Source organism: Micromys minutus, assembly GCF_963924665.1.
Source record: "Micromys minutus genome assembly, chromosome: 17".
In the NCBI taxonomy this organism is placed as follows: domain Eukaryota; kingdom Metazoa; phylum Chordata; class Mammalia; order Rodentia; family Muridae; genus Micromys; species Micromys minutus.
The window spans coordinates 27,177,199-27,199,929 of NC_137952.1; the positions used below are offsets into that span (position 1 = coordinate 27,177,199).

General features: G+C 39.2%; 1 protein-coding gene across 2 annotated transcripts in view; it reads right to left on the reverse strand.

Moving 5' to 3' along the window:
- INO80 (INO80 complex ATPase subunit) overlaps window positions 1-22,731 on the reverse strand; it is an 84,496-nt gene that overhangs the window by 23,834 nt on the left and 37,931 nt on the right. For both annotated transcript variants that reach the window (XM_080931619.1, XM_080931618.1), the window contains exons 17-27: window positions 22,590-22,674; window positions 21,649-21,766; window positions 19,173-19,258; window positions 18,146-18,313; window positions 17,832-17,965; window positions 17,209-17,276; window positions 16,802-16,895; window positions 15,506-15,677; window positions 12,737-12,877; window positions 7,227-7,452; window positions 2,203-2,330 (exon numbers count right to left, since the gene is read on the reverse strand). In XM_080931619.1, coding sequence (XP_080787745.1) covers window positions 2,203-2,330; window positions 7,227-7,452; window positions 12,737-12,877; window positions 15,506-15,677; window positions 16,802-16,895; window positions 17,209-17,276; window positions 17,832-17,965; window positions 18,146-18,313; window positions 19,173-19,258; window positions 21,649-21,766; window positions 22,590-22,674 — 1,420 coding nt within the window. The remainder of the gene's footprint in view (window positions 1-2,202; window positions 2,331-7,226; window positions 7,453-12,736; window positions 12,878-15,505; window positions 15,678-16,801; window positions 16,896-17,208; window positions 17,277-17,831; window positions 17,966-18,145; window positions 18,314-19,172; window positions 19,259-21,648; window positions 21,767-22,589; window positions 22,675-22,731) is intronic.

A 22,731-nucleotide genomic window follows, 5' to 3' on the forward strand; every position in this document is an offset into this window, starting at 1 on the left:
ACACACACACACACACACACACACACACGCACGCACGCACGCACGCACGCACACACACCCCCCTAAATAAAAATATTAAAAAAAAAACAATTTGAGACTGGAAAATCAGTTATTTTCTCTTACAAAGGAAATAAAAGTTCTCAGAATCAAATGGAAACAAAGTACCCAAGAAAACATAGACTTAATGCAAGTAGTCCTAAGAGGAAAGTTTATATAGCTTTAATAAGTGCCTACATTAAGAAATCAGAGTTCTCACAGAGATAACTTAACAATGAATCTTAGGGACCACAACCATCCTGAAGTCCAGATCCAGGGGGAGACAAAGCCCTCTTTTGACTTTCTTGGGCATGAGGCACATACATACACACATAGCACCACCCCAAAAAAAGAAAGATTTTTGTCCCCTTTCCTAAGCTTGTCGTGTATTGCCCTTTTTTTAAAATTAGAAGAATAAAAGTGTATGCATGGGTGTTTTTGCCTGCATATATGTCTGTGAACTCCATTTGTGGGATGACAGTGTAGGCCAGAAAGAGAATGTTTTCCTTTGTGGATGGAATCAGAGATATAGGTATGAGCTGCCATGTAGCTGCTGGGAATTGAACCTGCAGGAGAGCTGCCAGTGATATTAACAGCTGAGACATTTCTTCAGCCCCTCTCTTTGTAATTCATAGCAGCTGGCAATCACCACTTCACTGGTACTTTCCCCAACTCTCCAGGATGAAGCAAATAGCACACAAGAATTAAGAGTCTTACTGTAGGATTGGTACTTCCACTGTCTTAGCTACTGGCATCATTTGATCTGAGCAGAGTGTGTGTGTAGGGAGGGGTACAACCATAGTTCTTTTAGCTGAACTGCTATTAGAGCCTTGCTGTATTTAAGATTTACACCCTCAAACATGGCTGAGGATATCGCTTACCTAACATACATAAATAAAGCCCTAGGTTCCACTTTCTGAGCTGTACGTTGGGAAATGTGAAACTGGCATGAACACCAACCAATCATAACATTTACAACAGCGGTGTAATCACCTCTCTTATGCTAGACCTTGTTAGGACTTTCCTATCATTTAATAAGTATGTGACGTCATAAAACAAATCAGAAAGTTTGTCAAGTTAAAAGTTAAAAATCTAAGCACTGCATGAAATCTAAGACTTAGAAATAAAACTGACTTTAGTTGTTGCTTACTATATCTCTTGCTAAAAGAAGTTGTCAAATTATTAAGAAGAACCTGCTTCCAATGGATAAACTACCTGAAAAATCACTAAGCCAACTTTCGTTTCCAAAAACAAAACAAAGCAAAACAAAACAACCTCCAAAGCTTCCCTCTCCTTTTAAAAATAATGTTGTATTATTTGTGTTTGCAGGTATATACGTGTGCATGCATAGATGTACATGTGAAGGTCAGAGGACAATTTTTGGGTTTTCAATCATGTGGGCTTTGGGGACTCAACAAAGGTGTTTAGACTCAGAGGCAAGTGCCCTCATTTGCTGAGCCATTTCACTGGTCCAACCTAACCTTTTGTTGTATTCATTCCTTCTGTATTACCAGGCTTCTTATTCCCTTATTCTTAGATAGAAATGATCACGGTAATCTCTACTTAATTACTCCTTAAGTAGCAGGCTGGAACACAGAGCAACTTTCCTATAAGAGACGTCACTCTGTGATTATTTGTTCTTGTTCTATTGTTTCTATGTCTATGACCTCCTTCCCTTCCACAAATAAGTCATTATTCAGTCAAGAAAATAAAACATGTAAGTAACTAAACAAAAGTATCACACAATGAAAAAACATTACCTCAGGAGACTTTACATTTCAAATATCCTAGTTAATTCTCAGACCTCATTCCAATGTCTGCAATATATAGTCAAGATGAGAACCATTACGTCTAACTCTGCTTGAATAGCTGCTCCCTAGGTTTTTATATAAAACAACAAATCCCCAATCCTGACTTCTATACAGAACCCAAGAGATTCCCAAGGCTGGGGTCTGATTTAAAATCGTGGAGTTTCTTTTCTAGTAAAAGGAAAATATTCTACTTCCTGGCTAGGGAAGAAATAGAAGTCCTCTGCATTATTAGGGAATGGGGCACTCTGTTCCTTTTATAGAATATAAAACCACAAAATGATGTTAGTAGGGACACCAGATTCCTATCAAAATCAAATGCAGAAGACTCCTAGGTCCCCAAGGTTCCTTCTCCTACCTCCAGCAGGTCTATCATTCTGGTCATCTGAGAGTAGATAAGGACCCTATGTCCTTGAGACTTGAGCCGAGTCAACAGGACATCAAGGGCATACAGCTTTCCACTGTCAGTGATGAGGCTCTCCTTGCCTGGGGAGAAAAAAAAGGGGAGGGGTGGAGGGAGGAAACTATTTAATTGAAGCAACAAATCACCCACTGCAAAGCTGTATGCAGCCAAAATTTCTATTATCAGGATGCATATCTCATGGGAACAGGAATGAGCTCTAGAGGCAGAATGGAAAGCTCTGCTAAGTCCTGACTCCAAGGTGCTGAAGACACACCCTGACAGGTGGAGACAGCCTCTCAGCTGACAGCCACTGTTAGATGTTTCATGCTCAGTCTTAATTAGTGGACACCAAGGATACAAAGTTATTGCCAATGACAAATTAAGTCCTGTGTTGTCAGTAACCTGGAATCTCTACTCTTTTGTTTTGTTTACTTATCTCTAGAAACTTGTTTCTTCTAATTTTGTGCTTGTACTGTTTGAATGGGACTCATGAATGCTTGGTCCTCAGTTAGTGGAACTCTTTGGGAAAGATTAGCAGGTGTGGCTTTGTTAGAGATAGTGTCACTGATGGTGGAGTTTGAGGTTTCCAAAGGCCATGTCAGGCCCAATCTCTTTCCCTTTCTGCTTCCAACTTGTAGGAAAGATGTAACCTCTCAGCTACTGTGCCATCACAGTATCTGCCTGCCTGCTGCTAAGCTCTCTGCCAGGCTGATTATGGACCCAGATTATAAAACTGTAAGCACCTAATAATGCTTTCTTTTATAAGTTGTGTTTGTCATGGTGTATCATATCCTAAAAGCATGAGAATATACAGAAATAAGGAGCGTAGTCTGGAGAAAATGTAAACACCAAGAAAGGCAAATAAATGTGTCCACCTTTGATATTCTTCAATACCTGGCTATCAATTCCAGGGCCATGTGCCTAGTATGTGTTCTTTCAGTGGGTGCTACTCCCAGTTTAAGAAAGAGCAGACTTTGCGTTTCTGTAAAATGAAACTGCTTTCACTTACTAACTTGTGTTTTCTCCTTCCTTTTCCCATATAAAACAAATTTCAGCCAGAGAGCTTTTAAGAACATTTAACTCACAAGTGTTCATCTTATCCATTCAGAACCATTCACTCATATCATATCCAGGAAGGAGAGTTTCCTGTTTGCAGACCGTTCATAAACATGCCCTGAACAATTGCTGTAACAGGAGAGGAAGAAAGGAGGCTTAAGGGGTTGATTAGAGTATATATGGAAGTGGCCGGGGAACACAGAAAAAGAAAATAAACAACACAGAGAATTTTACACTGGCCTACCAAAAGTACAAGAGACAATACTAAGTCAAACTGTCTACCCTTGGTTTCCCAGGTTAGAGCATGCTCTTTCTTCAGGACTGCAAAGGCTAACTATTTAGAGTAGTCCAAGAGTTCTCAACTGTCATTCTTGCCACTATTTGCCAAGTACACAATTATTGTCTACACTGAACAAGAGCGGATGTGCTGACAGCACCATAACAAATCACCAGCTGCTCTGTTTTTGCTACAAAGCTATGGGTCCTGGATGTTTACTCCTCTGCACTGCAGCCTGCCTTTTCCCACCTTCGGAATGCTGCCAGGACACATTGCCCTCCCCTCCCTGCTGATGTGGTCCACACCTTTGTTCAGCCTCTTTGTTTGCTCCTGTTTAGATTACTGAGATGCTCTTCTCTTTGCTGTCTCCTTACCAGCACAATCAAATGACTGCAGCAGGACAGGAGTGTGTGCTGAGCTTTCTCCCTGGCACCAGACAAGGAGGCCAGTGGAAATTCCTAGTCTGATCAGGCAGCCATGTTTTCCAAACAACTCACAAAGTTCCCTTCTCCTCACAATCCCTTCTCTATGGCTTGTCAGGAGTCTTGACTTTAATAGCTTTTACTATTTCCCACAGAGCTAGTCATCTTTTTGTTTCCCCCTTTTTAAAGCCATACATTTTTCAGTCACTGAAAGGGAGTGAGCAAGAAAAGCTCTCCACATTTTTATAGCCTACTTACGTCCTCTCCATTCAGACACACCCCTTCAAAACAAACAGTAGAGCACTCACAAATCTGTATGGTGTCTAAAATCTGAGAGGTATCAAGTGACTTTGTAATAAAAGATTTATTTATTTTATGTGTATGTGTGCTGGCTAGTTTTATGTCAACTTGGCACAAGCTAGAGTTATCAGAAATCATAGAACCTCAAGTTGAGAGAATGCCTTCATAAAATCCAGCTGTAATGCATTTTATTTAATCATAGATGGAAGAGGGCCCAGCCTACTGTGGGTAGTGACACCCCTGGGCTGGTGGTCCTAGGTTTTATAAGAAAGCAGCACTCCTCTATGTCCTCTAGATTCCTGCCCTGCTTGAGTTTCTGTTCTGACTTCCTCCACTGATGAACAGCAATGTAATGGAAGCATAAACCAACAAACCCTGTCCTCTTAGGTTGCTTTGGTCATGGTGTTTCATCACAGTAATACTAACCCTAAGACAGTATGAACATTTGCCTACATGTATGTATATACACCATACATGTGCATGGTACCCATGGAGGTTAGAGGAGGGCATTGGAAATTCTGAAACTGGTGGTTTGGACTTTCATAAGCTACAATATGAGTTCTTGGAACTAAACCTGGGTCCTCTGTAGAAGCAGCAAATTCCCTTAACTTGGCAGTCACTTCTCCAGACCCTTATTGACTTCAAAACTATGATTAAACAGTCCTCATAATTTATGCTTCCCAGAATTTCTTTAGTTTGATAACTAGGATGAACTGATGCTAGTATTAGAAAGGTGAATAGTTAAAGACATCCACACATATACACAGCACACATGTATAAGATGTATTCAAACATACAGAAACAGCAAGTGTTGCCTGACGGAGGGAGGTAAAGGCAGATGGACTAAATCTAAGTTGTTTTTGCTTTTTGTGGTGCTGGGAGTCAAACACAGGGCTCATACATACAAGGTAAGTGTTATACCAGTGAATTCTTACACTAGTTTAGACCTTTCTGTACTGTTTTGAAAGAAAAGGTCTCAAAGAAACAGACTTGAACCAAGAGGTTAAAACACTTAAACAGCCAAAAATATCTGAGTTCTCCACTAAATGTGTTATACAGAGCAAATTAGTGTTCAGCATCTGTTCATAGTGAGATATGCAAGAAAACAAGGCTTTTCTGTGGCCCACACTGGTATCTTCGGGGCCTGGCATATATCACTCAATTTTTAAGAGCTACCAAGGTGTGCTGTACAAATGAACTACCTGTGGCAAAGCAGGGCAAAGGCCAGAAGCATAATTACCACGAAACCAAGCAGATTTTGTCCAGTAAAACCCAATGCCAGCCCTTTCTTTAAAATAAGACCTCAAATGATATTAAAACAATCAGAACTATCTATTCTCTCATCTTTCCTACAATCCTATGGTATTTACATTTAAAAATAGGTTCTTACGGTCTACAGCCTAGGACCCTATTCAGCCACAAGACAAAAGATTAAATATCTCTCTTTTCCAAGGAATGAAGCCCCCTGAAGGGCTGAAACCTTCAAAAGTAATCAAAGTATGAAACTCATGAAATTTTGTTCAGTCTTCCAAAGAATGCAAAAGACCCCACCTTTCCCAGGGAAACAAAAAATGTAAAAGTATAGAAGAGATAAAACACAGGTTCAAATGATACCCTCCCTGCCCCCACCCCACCCCAACTAGCCCACAGAGTACAATGGGGTCGGCGAGGAGCTTGTTGGTTCTCACAGTAAACAGCCAGTGAGGCTGGTGCTTTTTATCGATGCGAAAAGAACTCAGACACTTCCTGCTATTTAAACAAGGTCCATTTTTCTTTCAAAGAACAGGAAAAGCCACAAGAGATTCCCACAGCGCCAGCAATAGGCCTTCTACTCTAATACTGGGAACCAAAGAGCCAGGACGAAGGGAGAAGAAATGCAGTGCATCTTACTTCTGTTCCTACCTGTCCTTCGCTCCCGTCTGTATATCTACAGTGTCCATCCAGTCTTGCCTTATGCTTGGGCTTTCCCTTAAATTCCAAACACGTTTACCCAGTGCATTCTAAAGTCATTTCCGAGGCCATATGCAACACAGTTTTTATATACCCAAACACAGCCAAAGTAAGACAAAGTACACCAAAGGCTACCAACAGGATGACAAAGCCTTCAACAAGAAACAAAGACAAACAGGCCCTCCACATTGAAACCCAGATGTCCCTTATATCAGATGCTCCCTTTTGAGAGTATAGTCCCTAGTATACAGCCATTAAATTTCAATACGATCAAGAGAGCAGAGAGTCTGGACCACCAAACTGTCTGCAGCTGCAGGCTGCCAGCAGGTGTAAAGTGCATCAGTCTGCGAACCCTCTGTGTCCAACTTCCTTAAGTGCAGTCTCACTAAAGCAAAGATGAAAAGCTAGTTTCCTGTCCATCCTGGACCTTGACCCAAGGGGGTCTGGGAATCTGCTAGTGTTTTGGCACAAAACACACTGTTTTTCCTCTTGCTATCATTTAGATCTCTAGACCTTGTGCAGGACACTGTTTATGCTACTTAACTAGGCTCTGTGGGAGTGACGACATTCTCATTCATTCCACTGGCAAGGGCACAAGACAACTGCACTCATTCGACCTGAAGCCTTTCCTAAACTTTGTGGGGTTTTTAATTGGGGGAGGGGTAGGGAGGGGGTAGTAAGGAAGGTCTCTGGTGGGAATGAAACCCAGGCCTTGTGTTTACTAGATAGGCACTCTACATATGAGCACCCCAACCCTTTTTAGAGAATACTAAAGAACAAATCTAGAAACATTTCAATTACTATCCTTGCACTCAAGACACAATATTCATATTTTTACCTATAAATTACAGGTGAGGAGAGACAGAAAGGTCAGGAACTCTGAATTCCAAACAATAAAAACTATCACACTGGCTTTCTCCCCCATTATCCTCTTGTCAAAGCTGGAAACATGTTCTAAGGAACAGAAAACTCACCTGGAATTCTGATGAAAGACCAGCCGTTCTGGGGCCTAATGCTCAACAGCCCTCCAGCTGGCTCTGGGAAGAACTGGGATCTGCGATTCAGCCAATCCGTCGCCAGCTCAGGAGCCCCATTCAACAAACACTGCTTGGCAGCCAGACTCCCTCCTTCCTTCAGAACTCCTCTCTCATACTCTGCACTTCTGTCATTACAGTAAGAATCCAACGGCACTGCGGTGACCTATAGGGAAAAATTCAGACGATAAAACAGCTCTTCTGCCATTTTTCACACACATCAAACCTTTGAGTGAAAATCAACTTTTTTTTTTCTACTGAGACAGGATCTCATGTAGCTCAGGCTGGCCTCCAAATTCTCAAGAAGCCAGGATGACCTTGAATAACTGATCCCACTACTTTTACCTATCCAGTATGGGGTCATAGGCCAAGTTTCAGGCTTGTGAATGCTGAACTTTATCCTTATGCCCAGAACTCTGAAATCAGATCAGTGTGAATAATCTCAGACTGCTGGCTTTAAATTTCCTCATCTAACAAAGGAGATGATGCCAAAGACAAACTCTGAGAGTTTCTCCAGGTAAAATGGTAATCTCTAATAACAAAACAAAACAAAAAAACAAAGACCTGGCGCATGTAGATTCTAGTCTGGCAGTGTCTACTCTCCATACACGTTTAGCAACAACTCATTACTAGATGCTGTTTACAAGTACTATGGCCACTCATGACAGTGACTGCAGAGAGGGGGCTGGGAACAGACGGCATCATGACACACCTAAAGCTATCTTTAATGCTTTCATGGCAAAACTTCTTTATTTCTCAATATTTTCCATGGATAAACCTAATGGAAAAGGGGGAAACCTCCTTTCAGGCCACACTGAAGAAGAAAAAAGGAACACAGGGGACAGAAGGGAGCAAACATCAATAAGCAACAGATTCATTTCCTGGTTAGGGCAGAGACTGTGCAAAAGTCATCATATAAAATTCTAATAAAATTAAAATGTGACCTTCCCACTGGAGAAAGTGCTTTGCCAATTTAGAAACATAGGTTTATCTGTGATGTCATGTGGTAAGAAGACTGTTAAGTATAACCTCTTGATAACAAGTAAAGGCTATAGTAATCCACCAGTCTAAGATGATGAAAAAGCTAAAAGCCTGTTCATGGTAAGTAAGCAGAAAGTAAGACAAAGCTTAAGAGCAAAGAGATGGGTAGGCAGGAGGTATAAAGGGTGAGAGCCAGGATGTGGGAGGGATCAGAGCACAGGGCATCTGTTATACCAAGTTCGGCAACTTGATTATTTCTCGGAAGATAGGTTTTAGAAAATCTGCTCTGCTATGAACTGTTCCGTTTTCACATGAATCAACCTTTACAGCAGTGATCCTCAAGCTTGGATACACTCCTCGATGGGAGGGGGAGTCAATAAACATCCCAGTCTAGGAAGCCGAGCTACACCATAAGGCTGAATGTGGGGTTGCAGGTGCTTCTAAGTGCCACAAGGTACTAACAGAGAAATAGTCTCATTTATCAATAGCCAGATAGTAAACAGCACTAGCTGGCAGACTGAGAGGAACTGAGTCTGTTATGAAACAGTGCCATCTATGGCTCAGTTGCAAAATTACCTAAGGCCAGAGCAAAGGGCCAAAAGGTCTGCAGGTAAGTCTAGGAGCTCTTACTGCTTTTCTTTCCTCAAGAATACTTTTATTGTTGTTTACCTTCACACTCACTTGTATTACAAAGATGGAAACACAAAGCAGGTTTACAAGAACAGCATCTCTTTGAAATGGCTTATCCACTCGGCAATCTAGCAGACTCTGGGCCAGAGCAGACATCTACTATGTAGGATGTTAGTTACATCACTTCAAAATATCTAACAGCTGTACTTCTATAAAATGACTAAATGTTTGACCTTAGGGGAAGGTTCTGTATATGTTCAAACACCACGCACTCCAGAATGAGGAAATTTTTTTTCTTCCTGACTACATGACCCTCTCCAAATGGGGACTGAACTCAAGGACTTACTCATGTTACATAAACGTTCTTTCACTGAGCTACATCCCTAGACTGGCTTTGGGAAGCAGATCTCTCTCATGTAGCTCAGCTAGCCTGAAGCTCATATTCCTTCTGACTTAGCTTCCCTAGTTCTAGGATACTGGAGAGTAGAAATACGCTAAAACACAGATCTTCTACCTTCTCCTGACTTTCTGGAATGAAACATAACTCAGACTTTGGGCCATAATCTCAAGATAAAAATCAGACACTAGATGCTCAGGATGAAGAACAATAGAAGGACAGTGACACAGGCTCAATTCTCTCTTGCTGTGGACTCAGATCTAGGCACACTTAGCAAATTAAAAAGCAAAACTTTCCAGTTATAAACTTTTACCAAGATTTAATTTTTGCGACATCCAAGTCCAGGGCTGTATACAAGGCACACTTCTTTTTTCAATGTGTATGTTTTCCTAACATGTATGCACATGCGCTATATGCGTGCCTAGTGCCCATTTAGTCAAAAGAAGGTAACATATTCCTTAGAACAGTTGTAAGCCATCATGTAAATGGAGCGAATCTAAAGACACAATGCTTAATGATTTTTTTTTTTAAAGTTTTTGTAAGCTTTGGTGATGAGTCCTGGTTCAAGGTATACATGGACTTGTAGAATATCATGGTCTAAGTATGTGAGCAGTATATTTCTGAGGTCTAAGAGAGCAGAAATGTCCATTTCTACTTAAAATACATCCTACTTCTAAGTTAGCTCCAGCCTGGACAGCTTGTGCTCATTCTGCAGACTGATGGTGTAGGAGTAGGGCGATTAGGCATTAAAGAGCACTCTTCCTTCCACCCAATGGAAATGCGTCGTCTAGTTCAGGCATGTCTAACCGGTGCTTGCAGGCCAGATGCATTCATGGATAGCTACAAATAGAACACAATTCTTCTGTACATGACAGCATCATATCAGTGTCTAAAGGTTGTGCCCTTACAACTTGCGCATGCAAACCCCATGCCTTGCTTCATTAACCTCCTAGGTTACTGTAGTTTGAGGAGATGCTTCATCAAGCATTTAGGGCGTCCTTCCTGACATGTGTGATCCTGCTTTAGCTGTGAGAGAGTGACTGCTCCAAACACTTGTAGGGTTTGGTAAGATGAATACCCATGGTTTTCCTTACTCAACTAACCATGTACAACCACTTCTCAGCTATCAATAAATAGCTCCTTCCTTAATGGTAGTCACTCCAGAACATGAACCAGAGAAATGACGTCTAGCAGTGGCAAGCTAGTCAAGAATCCAAGTATATCAATTTCTCTCTCCTCACCAAGTGATTAAGGTCAATAGAATGAGGGGCATCTTATGAAATGTTACTTTATTTGACCCTAGGGCTGATACAAAAGGTGAAGCCTAGTTATATGTGTATAAAATATTCAAACATGGTTAGAATCTTCATGTCCTCAAAATCATGGTGTAATTATTCCTATTTCAGGTTCAGCATATGAACATGATACAATTCTATAAGTATGAGGCAAGAGAATGTGTGGAAAAGAGGGTGTTAATGACACCACATTCAAGTGACTACAACTTCCTTCACGCTACATTTTTTTCCTGGTGTTCGGGTGGGGTTAAAGATAAAAGTTTCTCTGTGAAGCCCTCGTTGGCCTGGAACTAGCTCTGTAGACCAGGCTGGCCTCAAAAGGTGTGCACCACAAATGCTAAACCACATTTATTATTCTTTAGAGAAAGAACACCATCAGATATGGCAGTGCAGACTTTTGGCTAGCCCCTGTAAAAACTAAGTGTTTTCTCTGCTTTTCTTTCCTCTACTGCTTGTGAGATAAGGCTTGACTTGAACTCATGGCCCTCTTTTGTCTTAACCATGCAAATGCTAGACTGATGATGGGGATGTAAGTCTTCAGGCTTTCAGCCAGAACTGTACTTGTTGGTTTAAATTTTTGATTTGGGGAAGACTGTTTTTGAGTGACATTGGTCATAGAGATTTGGGAAGTCCTGAAATGTAACAAAAATTTTTTATGTGCATAAAAAATGTTTAGTAGTTTTAATTGGCTTTAGGACATACTAGGAATAATAGTTTTGGTATTCTTATTTCAGAAACCTAAGCTTCCTCTCTTAGGAACTTGGTGCAGAGATCAGGTTAAAAGAGAATGAAAGCAATCATGTAGCAATGAAGCCTTAGGCTGATCTCTATACAAGTACTTGTTTTAGATACTTCTAAAAAATACATTTCCCTAACCAACTATAATTCTAAGACTTCTCCAGAGAGACAGAAATACTTTCTCCACAAATCCCCAGCAACAGGGCTGAAAGTGGCATGAGAATTAGGTCCACACAGCAAGGACCTTAGACAGAACCTAAGCAGGCAGCAGCCCCAAGGATTCACACTTCATTGCTAGTCATCTTTTAGGCACCCTGGCACATTCTCTTTTTGGTACATTTAATAAAGTATGCAAGCTGATAAAATAATGGCAGATAAATGTTTCCAAGGAAGACTAAAACCTCCTTTGGATGGAACTGTGAAAACTTGGGATGGGTTGAGTAACACGATAAAAGCACAAAAGGGAAGGGGCTCCTGGCTAACTGCTCTTCCTTGAGCAAGGAAATAGCAAGGTGGGAAAACAGAATGTGGTCTTTTCTCTCAACAATGAGCTTGGCCACATCACTATTCTGCCTTTCTTCTTCCTTCACAAACTCTTCATGGAACAGAGGAGAATTTTTGTCAGGCTATGATCAACGAGGAAAGGAAAGAAGTAGAAGACAAAGGCAGAGTACCCAATCCAGTGAATCAAAGGAAACCTTTCAGGGCCTTTTGTCAGCAATCTTGGAAGTACTGTTGTGATAAATAGGGTGTGGGAAGAAAGAAACGCTCAAAGCTGAAACCACAACAGAAATACCACCAGCTCCTCCAGCTCTCAAAGTTTTAACTACTGAATGGTTAGTACACGTACTAGGCACTGTTCAGGCCCACCTGAGAACCACTGTCCAAGCAAGGCTGTTGTGGAGGTGGCAGACACCACACTAGGAAACTGCCTGATCCTGGACTGTACTGAGATAAAGCCAGATAGAATCTTCAACTGATTGAGCCACAATCCTATGACAACCTTAATAAAATCTCAAAGCAGGTGACAATGGTTTCCTTTTCCCTGAACCTGCTAAGGACTAATGTACCTGACAGATGGCTTCTTCCCTTACAGTTTGTCTCTGACTTACTATGCTACCTTTTCAAATCTACACATTTCAAGGTGAGAAGTACTGTCTTAGGAAGAACAGGGTGTTCTCCTGTTTTTAATATTCTTTGACATAGGGTCTTACTATGTAAGTCTTGCCTTCAACTCACAAGATTCCTGTATCTTGATCAAAAGTGAATAACCATGCCCAGCTCTTTTCTTCTTACAAACTAAAACTGATTTGTTTTTCAAGGTCTGAACAGCTTAGAAACTGTCCCTTGGGTAATAGTTCATTTTTACAGTGTAATCAGTTTCATTTCTTCCCTCCCGTGGCACTTACTCGTGGACTGGCCACACACAAAAAAGATGGCAGCTCAGTGAGGAGGCAGCAACGAAGTAAGGAGGTAGCTGATCTCCGCTGATGGACGACCTGGTCTGAGTAGCCACTCACTGCTTTACAGTGGCTGCTGAAAACAAGAGACTAAAAAAAAAAAAAAAAAAAAAGTGTAAGAACAATTACTGTTAATGAGTCACATACTATTCAATTACAGAACTTTTTCTTAGCCAATACTATTATATCTAAACAACCACTAATTAGAATCACACATGTAATACACAGTTGAGGCCCACATTAATTTCAAAATGTGGTTTTATTAGTATACAGACGTGTCATTTCTAATCCTACTTTTGGAAGAGATGTTTCAGACAAAATACTGCAGTGTACTAGTTGATTTGTTATAACTACAGGTGCAAACCCAAACCATGTTGATTAAGACTATTTTCATCTAAATTCTTTTAATGTAAAATCAGGTGCTAATGACATCATGTAGTTCTACAAAAGATGCTTCTTCTTGAGACAATGCAGCCTTTGATGGCCCAGAATTCTTTATGTAGACCAGCCTAGCCTTCAATTCAGAGATCTGCTGCTGCTTTCTGAGTGCTGGGATTAAAGGTGTGTGCTACAATATCCTGCCAATAGTGATTCTTTTGAGGTAAGTTGCACTATCCAACCATCTCTGGCCTAGATATAACTTACTAGGTAGATTAGGCTGGCCTTAAAACTTGTGGTAATCCTTCTGTCACTGTCTCCCAAGTGCTGAAAATAACAAACACCACATGCTGACTGTTCGCCTTATTCACACAGGGACAGGAATACAAATTTCACAAATGGGAAACAACCTCTCTTTGGCCTCTATCAGATAATCATTTAAAAACATCAGTCCCATGCACTTCTGGCTTGTTTTGTCTTATCTATAGATGTTGAGGTCTTTGCAACACTCACCAAATACCTCTAATCTTTTAATACTAGCTGTGTTCATTTGCTAGCTGGCCTCTGCACTAATATTTTGTCCCTTTAAATTTTTATCTATTATCACCTGAATGACTAATATGTCATCCTTTACTAATGATTGCTGAGAAGTTAGGTACACTACCTCAGAAATTTAACTAATGTACAGACAAGGAGTAAAAATGAAGCCATGGTTGTTTTGTACTGTTTGTTGTTGTTTTCTTGATTTCTCAGAGGTGTACTTCTAACATTAGTAGTAAGTACTCGTGCCTGTCTGGGATTAGAGGAAACCAGAAAGAGGCCTCCAAATTCTGCCTATTTCAGGAGTAGGTCAGGACTGGTAGTTGGGACACCCACTGGCATTCAGACCATCTCTGCATAGGTACAATTGCAGTAACTCAACAACCAACTTAATGACATTTGAATAATTACTGGCAACTTACCAACAGTTACATTATCTCTAAGCTATCCTCATTTCAGCATTCTCCTATAGCTAAACTAAACAGAAATCAATTCTATTTATACACTATAAAAACATAAGAGAATGAACATTTTCTCCAACTTCTTCCAACAATGCAGTTAAGAGTTCACATAACTATCTACAAAACAGCTCTGAGGACACACACTAACAGAGCTTACATTGATGGCTGAACACACGTTCACTCTTTACTTTTTCCCCATGGGCATAAATAAATAAATATGAACAGTGCGAAGTTTCTTCCTCTGCCTCTCCCTACCAATCCTAAGAGTAAAACTTGGTTCTACCCTATACCTTGCAATGTGTATGTGAACGTTGCACAACTTGTTGGATCTAGTTCTTTCCTCCCATCATCTGAGGATCATACTCAGATTCTTCTTCTTCTTCTTCTTCTTTTTTAAATTGGATATTCTCTGTATTTACATTTACACACAGATTCATGAGACTCAACTCAGGTTCTCAGGCTTAGGAGCACTCCCTTTTCCACTGAACCTACTTACTAGTCACACCAAATTACAAACAACTTCTCCCACTAAATCTGGATCTGCTCACACATACATCTACCAGAAGGAAGAGGAGTGAAAAGGAGAAGATGGGGAAAAGGACAAGAAGAAAATAAAAACAAACTATATATAAAGGGATAGTGAATATTTTCTTCTATAAGTCTGTACATGCAACTTTTTTTGCTATACACGTACATGTCTTGATTATCAAACACTGATATAACTTTTTATTTTCTTTGTTGAGACAAGGTAGCATAGGCTGGCCTCAAGCATTATGTAGCAAAGAATGAACTTGAACTCTTGTCTCCACCTGCAAAGTACTAGGATTTGATATATGCCAATATGAACAGCTAGCACATTTATGCCAGGAAGCCATAGGCCAATTTTAAAGCCCTCAGACATAATGTGCTGCATACATTTTTACAAATTTATGCATGAAGCCTCAAGCAAGTCCTAAACAAAAACTAAAATGGGCAAACAGCAAGCTACTACAAAAGCTACAGGCCTATTTATATATTTTATCTGGAGATTGGGTCTCAATAAATTGCCCAAGCTGGCCCTGAATTTGTAGTCCTCTTGCCCCAGCCTTCTACACTCCAGCACATGTAGGCAAAACTCCCAACATTTAAGATAAAAATAAAGGAAACATTTAAAAAAAGCAAGGTAAGTGGTTATTCACCACAACAAAGTTATATATATAACACATGATATATTTTAACTCACTAAATAGTACAAGCTCCTCAGGACACTGGGGTACATTAGGACATCATTTAACATTATTTTTAATAATGCAAAGAAAAGGGAAGTAAGCGGGCAATTTATGCACTGATAGTGGCTTACCTTTAACAAAGGGCAGCTGCTAAGGTTGGGGAACGAAAGTGGAAAATCAACTCCAAGAAGAAAATCCTTATTTCTCAGATATCTCTGATGACTCTCCCCATCCAGCTCTCCCCAAGAGCGCAGCTGATGGAGCCTGTAGGAGGCTTTCAGAGATAGGAAAAGAGCTAACCACCTGAAACAAACATAGAAATGTGCATACTCAGTGCTCCTAGGAACTTTGGTAGTTCACAACAAGGATCTAGCTCATCATCATATATCCTTTGTAGATCTTAAGCATTTTGGAAACAATTCCTTCAAATATTCATTCAGATAGAGCCATTTCATAATTTTGCCCTATATATTCCTTGACATGATTTGTTTTAAAAATAAAATGCTCTATGAAGCTACAACAAAAAGTAAACAAATACAAAAGTATTCAAAACATTCATCTCTACTTCAAAAATTCTTAGCATAAAAACCACCTAATTGGAGAGATAATAATATCTAATATTATTTACTATTAAATAATATCTAATAATTATTTACTACATTAAAAACACCAAAATAGGGGCTGGAGAAATGGCTCAGCAGTTAAGAGCACTGACTGCTCAGAGGACACAGGTTCAATTCCCAGCATCTTCATGGCAGTTCACACCTGGCTGTAACACCCTCATACAGACATACATGTAGGCAAAACACCAATTAACATTTTATAAAAAGTTATAAATAAATTTAAAAACATAATAAAATTGGTGAAAGCCATTTTTCAAACAAACAAACAAACAAAAAAAATGCAGAGCTAAATTTCCCAGAACACTTGTAATAGCAAGAACATCTATATACGCCTATACCTACACAAACAGAAAAATAAGATTCTTTTTTAAAAATCTAAAAATAAATAAATAATAATAATAATGAGTACACTGTAGCTGTCTTCAGATGCACCAGAAAAGGGCATCTGATCTCATTCCAGATGGTTGTGAGCCACCATGTGGTTGCTGGGAATTGAACTCAGGACCTCTGAAGAGCAGTCAAGTGCTCTTAACCACTGAGCCATCTCTTCAGCCCATAATTCTCTTTTACTGGTGGGTGGGACAAGGATTCATGTAATATAACCTGCTTCCAACACCCAATCCTCATTCCTCAGCCTCCCGAGTGCTTAGATTACAGGTATGTATCACCATCATTCATAGTTCATAAAAAATATTAATGGGGAGGCCCAAATAGTATAATACTAAATATTTAACTCCACATTATTATATTTTGCCCCTGCCTATTTCCAATACTCTTCTATCAAACAGTAAGCAAACTTCTCACCTGGCCAAAAGTCCCTGAAGCATGAGGTTTGCCATTTCTGCTGGCGAGACATCAATAAATCGAAGGAAAGAAAAACAGCTTCCTTCATTAATACCTGGAAAATCAAAAAACAATACTGACCCTTAGGGATCCTGTTTCTGCCTCCCATGTGCTAGGGTTACAGGAGGCTACCACAGGTAGCATTTACCTGGGTTGTAGAGATATGAACTCTAGTTCCCATACAAGTGTAGCAAATGCTAATATTCCATTCTAAGCCACTTCCCTAGCCACTAATTTATCAACCTTATTTTTTTATGAAAAGAAAAGCACAAACCACACTAGTTAAAAACAAAATCTGTCCATAGGCAAAACTAAGAACACTCTAGCAAATCCCAGATACAATGTCCTTCCAAAGAACAAAAGCCTACCTTTTCTATGGAAGAGAGACTGCTGGATATAGTCTGGTGCAAATGGAGAAAGAAGAACCTTCAACCACCTGTAAAGCAAGTAATTAAACTAACTCTCAATGGAAATAAAATAATTGGAAAGCTAACAAAACTGGAGGCTCCAAAATAAGAAAAATCTTTTAGGACTATTTCTACATATGAAAAGTTTTTTGTCATATGATTATGCAAATCATGAAACAATTGTCGGAAAGTTGAGAATTGCTACACTAATGTAAACCTCTCCTTACTCCACAGATCTCAATTCTAACCTAAACAAAAGCACAGCTTTGGTCTATTTCTCTTCTTCAAACCTGTTCGATGATCTTCAATTTTAGCTTCATTAGGTCATGTTGATGAATATTTTTATAACAGAACTTTGAACTTTCAAAGTCCATAGCTCTTAAAAGATGGCATACAGATATTCATTTAAGAGTACAATAGAAAGTCTGGAATCCAGGAGCACATTAGCTTAGTGACTATTTCAACTTTTTTAATGCACACACTATCAAGAGAGTAAACCTAACTAGCATGACTAAAAATATATGTGCCCACTGACCCAAATTACAAAAGCACTCAGCATCACCAGATGTTAACTGTTTGCTCACCTATCTCGTGAATGGTTGAAGACCCTGATCTGTCCATGACGATAGATAAACTTTGAAATTTCATATGGCTTTAGGGAAATATGAAATGGAGACCATGTTTCTTGCCGTTCGAATAACTCTGGGTGATTACACACCTAAGAGGAGAAATGGTAAGACAACACTGTCATTTGCGGACATCATTGCTGAATGTTAAACTTCCTGAATCTTTACCTTTCCATTCTCATCTCTACTGGTCTATGAGGCATCAAGCCTAGAGTTCTCTCCATGAAGCAGGTCAATAAAAACAACATCAAAGCAAATGACCTAAATCTTACCTTCCTGAATTGCATGACTAAATTCATGAGGCTGCTGGTGGTGTTCTGTGCTTGTTGTGTAGAGCCCATTGAAGACTGCAGTAAGTCCTCAATGGAAATCTTATTCTTTAGTGCCTGATATAAGAGCTTTTGTCGGCTGGTCAATTGGCAGTACATTAGAATTTCAATCTTAAAAAAAAAAAAAAAATAAACATTTTTATATATTTGTAAAAATCAGGTGAAAAGCTATCACCCTTCACAGTAACTTCCAAACATGCCCACATCCATATTTCAAGTGCCAACTGTGAAAAGACTCTTAGTGTACAAAAAGTACCATGTAGTACATCCAGGAGAAAGAACGAGGTTTTTTTTCCCCTACAATGCACTAAATTGGTTAATAATATTGTCATTCATTTGCTCAAAGATAACGATACCTGACTTTAAAAGAGACCAACTCTGCAGGGCTTGGTGGTGTGTGATTTAATACCAGTACCTGGAGTTCTGTAAAAGCAAGACACTCTCCATGCTCTGAGGCCAGCCTTTCAAAGGAAAATAAAACCTTTGAAAGATCTGCATAAAACTATTTGTTTCATAAGACATGAAAAGTTAGGGATGGCAACGAGCTGATAACTACTTATGCTGTAACATGTACTTAAATGGAGTTATTATATTATTCTATTTTTGTAATGTTTCAAACTCTGCACTAATAAAAGTATGACCAGGCATGATGACTCAACCTATAATCTCAGCAGGCAGTAAGATGGTTCAGAGTTTGGTTACCCTATATTACATGAGTTCCAGGTTAGCCTAGTTTACAGTGTTATGATCCTGTATAAAAATAAAACAAAACCAACTGTAGGAGGAGGATTGTTAAAAAAAGGAAATGAATATTACTTTGCCTTGGTTAGGTCCCCTATGACTGTTCAAGTTCAAAGATTTTCTTAATCAAACTAATTATCCTTCAGATAAATATGTATCAAGAAAATATCCTGTGAAGAATAAGTTGGTATCTACTAAGGTTCAAACTCATTAAGATTTTATTTCTTACCTTGTCAGACAATTCATTTTCTACATCTTTTTTGATTCTTCTCAGCATAAATGGTTTCAAAATCATGTGTAAACGAGAAAGTTGATCTAAAACAGGAAGTCCACAAATAATGTAATATACACTGATTTAAGACAGTCAAAATAAACACCACCTTCCTCTCTCCTACACCCTCCAAATGCCATTGAGCTTAATGACTCTAAAAGAATGAACTAGTTCTAAAGCAAAAAAAAAAAAAAAGCATCTGATACACTGTTTACATTAGAACCCACTTCCAGAGCTTATTTGGGAGACTGTATCAAGCTAGAAGGAACTTCTAGAGTGTACTATGTAGTTTTTAATTAACCTGACACAAAGTAGCATGCATCCCCTGGGGAGAGAGAATTCCAACTGAGAAATTCTTTCCCATCAACAATGAAATGTGAGAACATTATCTTTTCTTTCAAAACAGGGTCTTACTGTGCAGCTCTGGCTATCCTAGACCTCCCTCCAGGAATCAGGTTGGCCTCAAATTCAGAGATCCACCTGCCTCTGCCTCCTGAGTTCTGGGACTACAGACAGGCACCACTATGCATAGCTGCATTTTCTGGATACTAACTGATTAAGGAAGCACTGTGCCAGCCCTGGGCAGGTGGTCCTGGGTAAAACAAGAAGGCAGCTAAACAACCCATGAAAGCAAGCCAGAAAGCAGTGTTTCTCCACGGTCTATGTTTCAGTTTCTGTTTCAAGCTTATTGCTTCTGCTCCTCTTCTGAGATCTATGATAGTCTACAATTGGGACATGTAACCCAAGTAAACCCTTTCCTCCCCAAACTGCTTTTAGTCATGAAGTTTTGCATAGCAACAGTACATTAACTGGGACACAGTTTCCCCAAAATTATACTTGTAGAATTTATTTATTTTATAGTGTACAGGTGTTATGCTGCATACATGTCTGAACACCATGTGCATATGTAGTGTTTAAGGTGGCCAGGAAAGAGTGTCATATCCCAAGTGACTGGAGTTACAGACTATTGGAGGCTGCATGTGCATTCTGGGAATTTGAGCCCAAATCCTCTAGAAGAGCACCGAGGGTTCTTATCCATTGAGCCATCTCTCCAGACCCTACTTAATTTTTCTTACAATTCGATATCAAGTTATGTCTACACAATAAGCGAAATGGCAGGCAGGCAGTAGTGTTACACACTTTTAATCCCAGCACTTGAAAAACAGAGGGAGGCAGGTCTCTCTGAGTTAAAGGCAAGGCTAGTCAAAAGAGAGTTGCTGGACAGCCAGGACTATACAGAGGAACCTTATCTCAAAAACCCACACATAAAACAAAATAGCAACGTGGCAAATTCTTAATATTAGGGCAATAGTACAAAGCCATTGACAAATAAGGTCAAAAATATTTGCAATAAAATAAATCGTAGAGCTGATGAAATGGCTCAACAGATAACAATCAACCCTAGTGACCTTAATCCAAGTACCCCACATAGCGGTAAAACAAACAAACAAAAAACAACAATAAACCCAACAACTCCATAATACCCTCACAGCCTCCACAAGTTTACTGCAGTATGTACCTTCCCACCCAACAATTCAAAAAATTAAAGGAAATAAATTTAAATCCTAATATAAAGGGAAAATATCAGAGATAACCTCTATTAATATTTGACTTTTGTTATAAGGGAAAAATGAAAAAATATGACCTGTTGTATGATTTCCCTATAGATATAATTTTCATGTGGCATTTCCATGGGAACATGGTAGTTTGAATAGGTTTGGCCCCCATAGACTCATGTGTTTCAATGCTTGGAGGTGTGATCTTACTGGAATAGGTGTGATTTTGTAAAAGTAAGGCACTGTGTAGGTGAGCTTTAAGGTCTCCTAAATTCAAGCTATGACCAGTAAAACATTCTCCTTCTGTGCCTGAGGACAAAGACATAGAACTTGGCTCTTCTAGCTACATACCTGCCTGCACTCTGCCACACCCTCCCGCTACGATGATAACGGACTAAACCTCAGAACCTGTGAGCCAGCCCCAATAAAATGTTTCCCTTTAGAAGAGTTGCCTTGGCCATGGTGTTTTTTCACAGCAATGAAACCCTAAGACAGAATGCCTACAAACCAAAATAGAGTATTTTATTAAGTTTTATGTATCATGCTTAGGTTATCTAGAGTAGTGTTTTATTCTTGTAATTCAGAGTACTTAACTACATATTAACTACTTTATAACAGTTTTACTCTCAACTCTTATAGCTACACTGAAAGAGAAATTCTTCATACAGAAAAAAAAAAATGTAGATAGTTGCCCATACTAATAGATTGAAAATAAAACCAGAGCCAGTGTGGTGGCTTCTACCTATAATCCCTGCACTTGGGAAACTGAAGTAGGAAATACCTGTTTGAGGCTACACTACACAGTGACTCCTAGGCCATTCTGGGCTGCAGTGAGACCTGGGTTAGAGTCTTAAAAGGAAAGCCACAGCAGTACTTACTCTCATCAATAGCAGATTTGTTTTCAGCATGACTTTCAATGTCTTTGGAAAACCATTCATTAAATTCTTCATGCGAATCAAATAATGTTGGCATAATGAAATGTAGCAGAGCCCAGAGCTTAAAACAAAGGAAAAATATGAAACAGATATGGTGCCATAAAATGATACTGTATGACTATATATCAAGGTTTGGGGAGTGGATTACAAATGAATGTGTGTTTATGAGACAGAAAAAAATAAATGAATCCAAACACATGGATACGTAACAAAAAATGATGATTCCTCAGTTGTTTGCAAACTACAAATTTAGAAGTGCAAACACTGCACAGATTTTGTAGTGTAACAGTTTTAAAGATGACAGTCACACAGCTGACTCCACAGCTGAACGGTTTGTAGTATAACTAACTGTTAGCAGCCTGAACAAAGGGCGAGATAATTATAGCCGCTGACATTATCTGGTTGTTCATGTTTTCATGAATAAAGTTTTATAGGAACATAGCCATTTACACTCTACTTATGACAGCCTCCATACTACATACACAAAAACAAATAGTTAACAGTAAAATGTACTGTCAACAAAACGTAAAATACTATTTCCTCTTTTATACAACGTTTTCTGATCCCCATTATGATAAATTCTAATGAGAAAAAATTGAGGCTCTTGGTGTTAAAGACTATTATTTTCCAATTCGAGAGTAAAAAGTTATCAGCATTAAATGAGCAACCCTTCCTAATGTGCTCAATGTATTTATTAAGGAAACAAAAAGGAACATTATAATTAATAAATAGTAAGAAAATAAGAATGCTGCCTATAAGACAGTGAAGAAGCTACAATCTAGTTCTTCTACAGTGGTGAATATAATTTGTACAGAATGGTAGGAGTCCAGTGTGGGTACAGGTGCCTTACAAAAATATACACCATTACCTTGACTAGTGCCTACCTCTGCCATGGTATTCTGAATTGGGGTTCCAGTTAACAACAGACGATTCCGACACTGGAATTGTAAGAGAATCTTCCAACGAACACTGTTCAAGAAAACGAGTTACAAACTATAAGTTGGCAATACGTTTTTCTGTTAATAT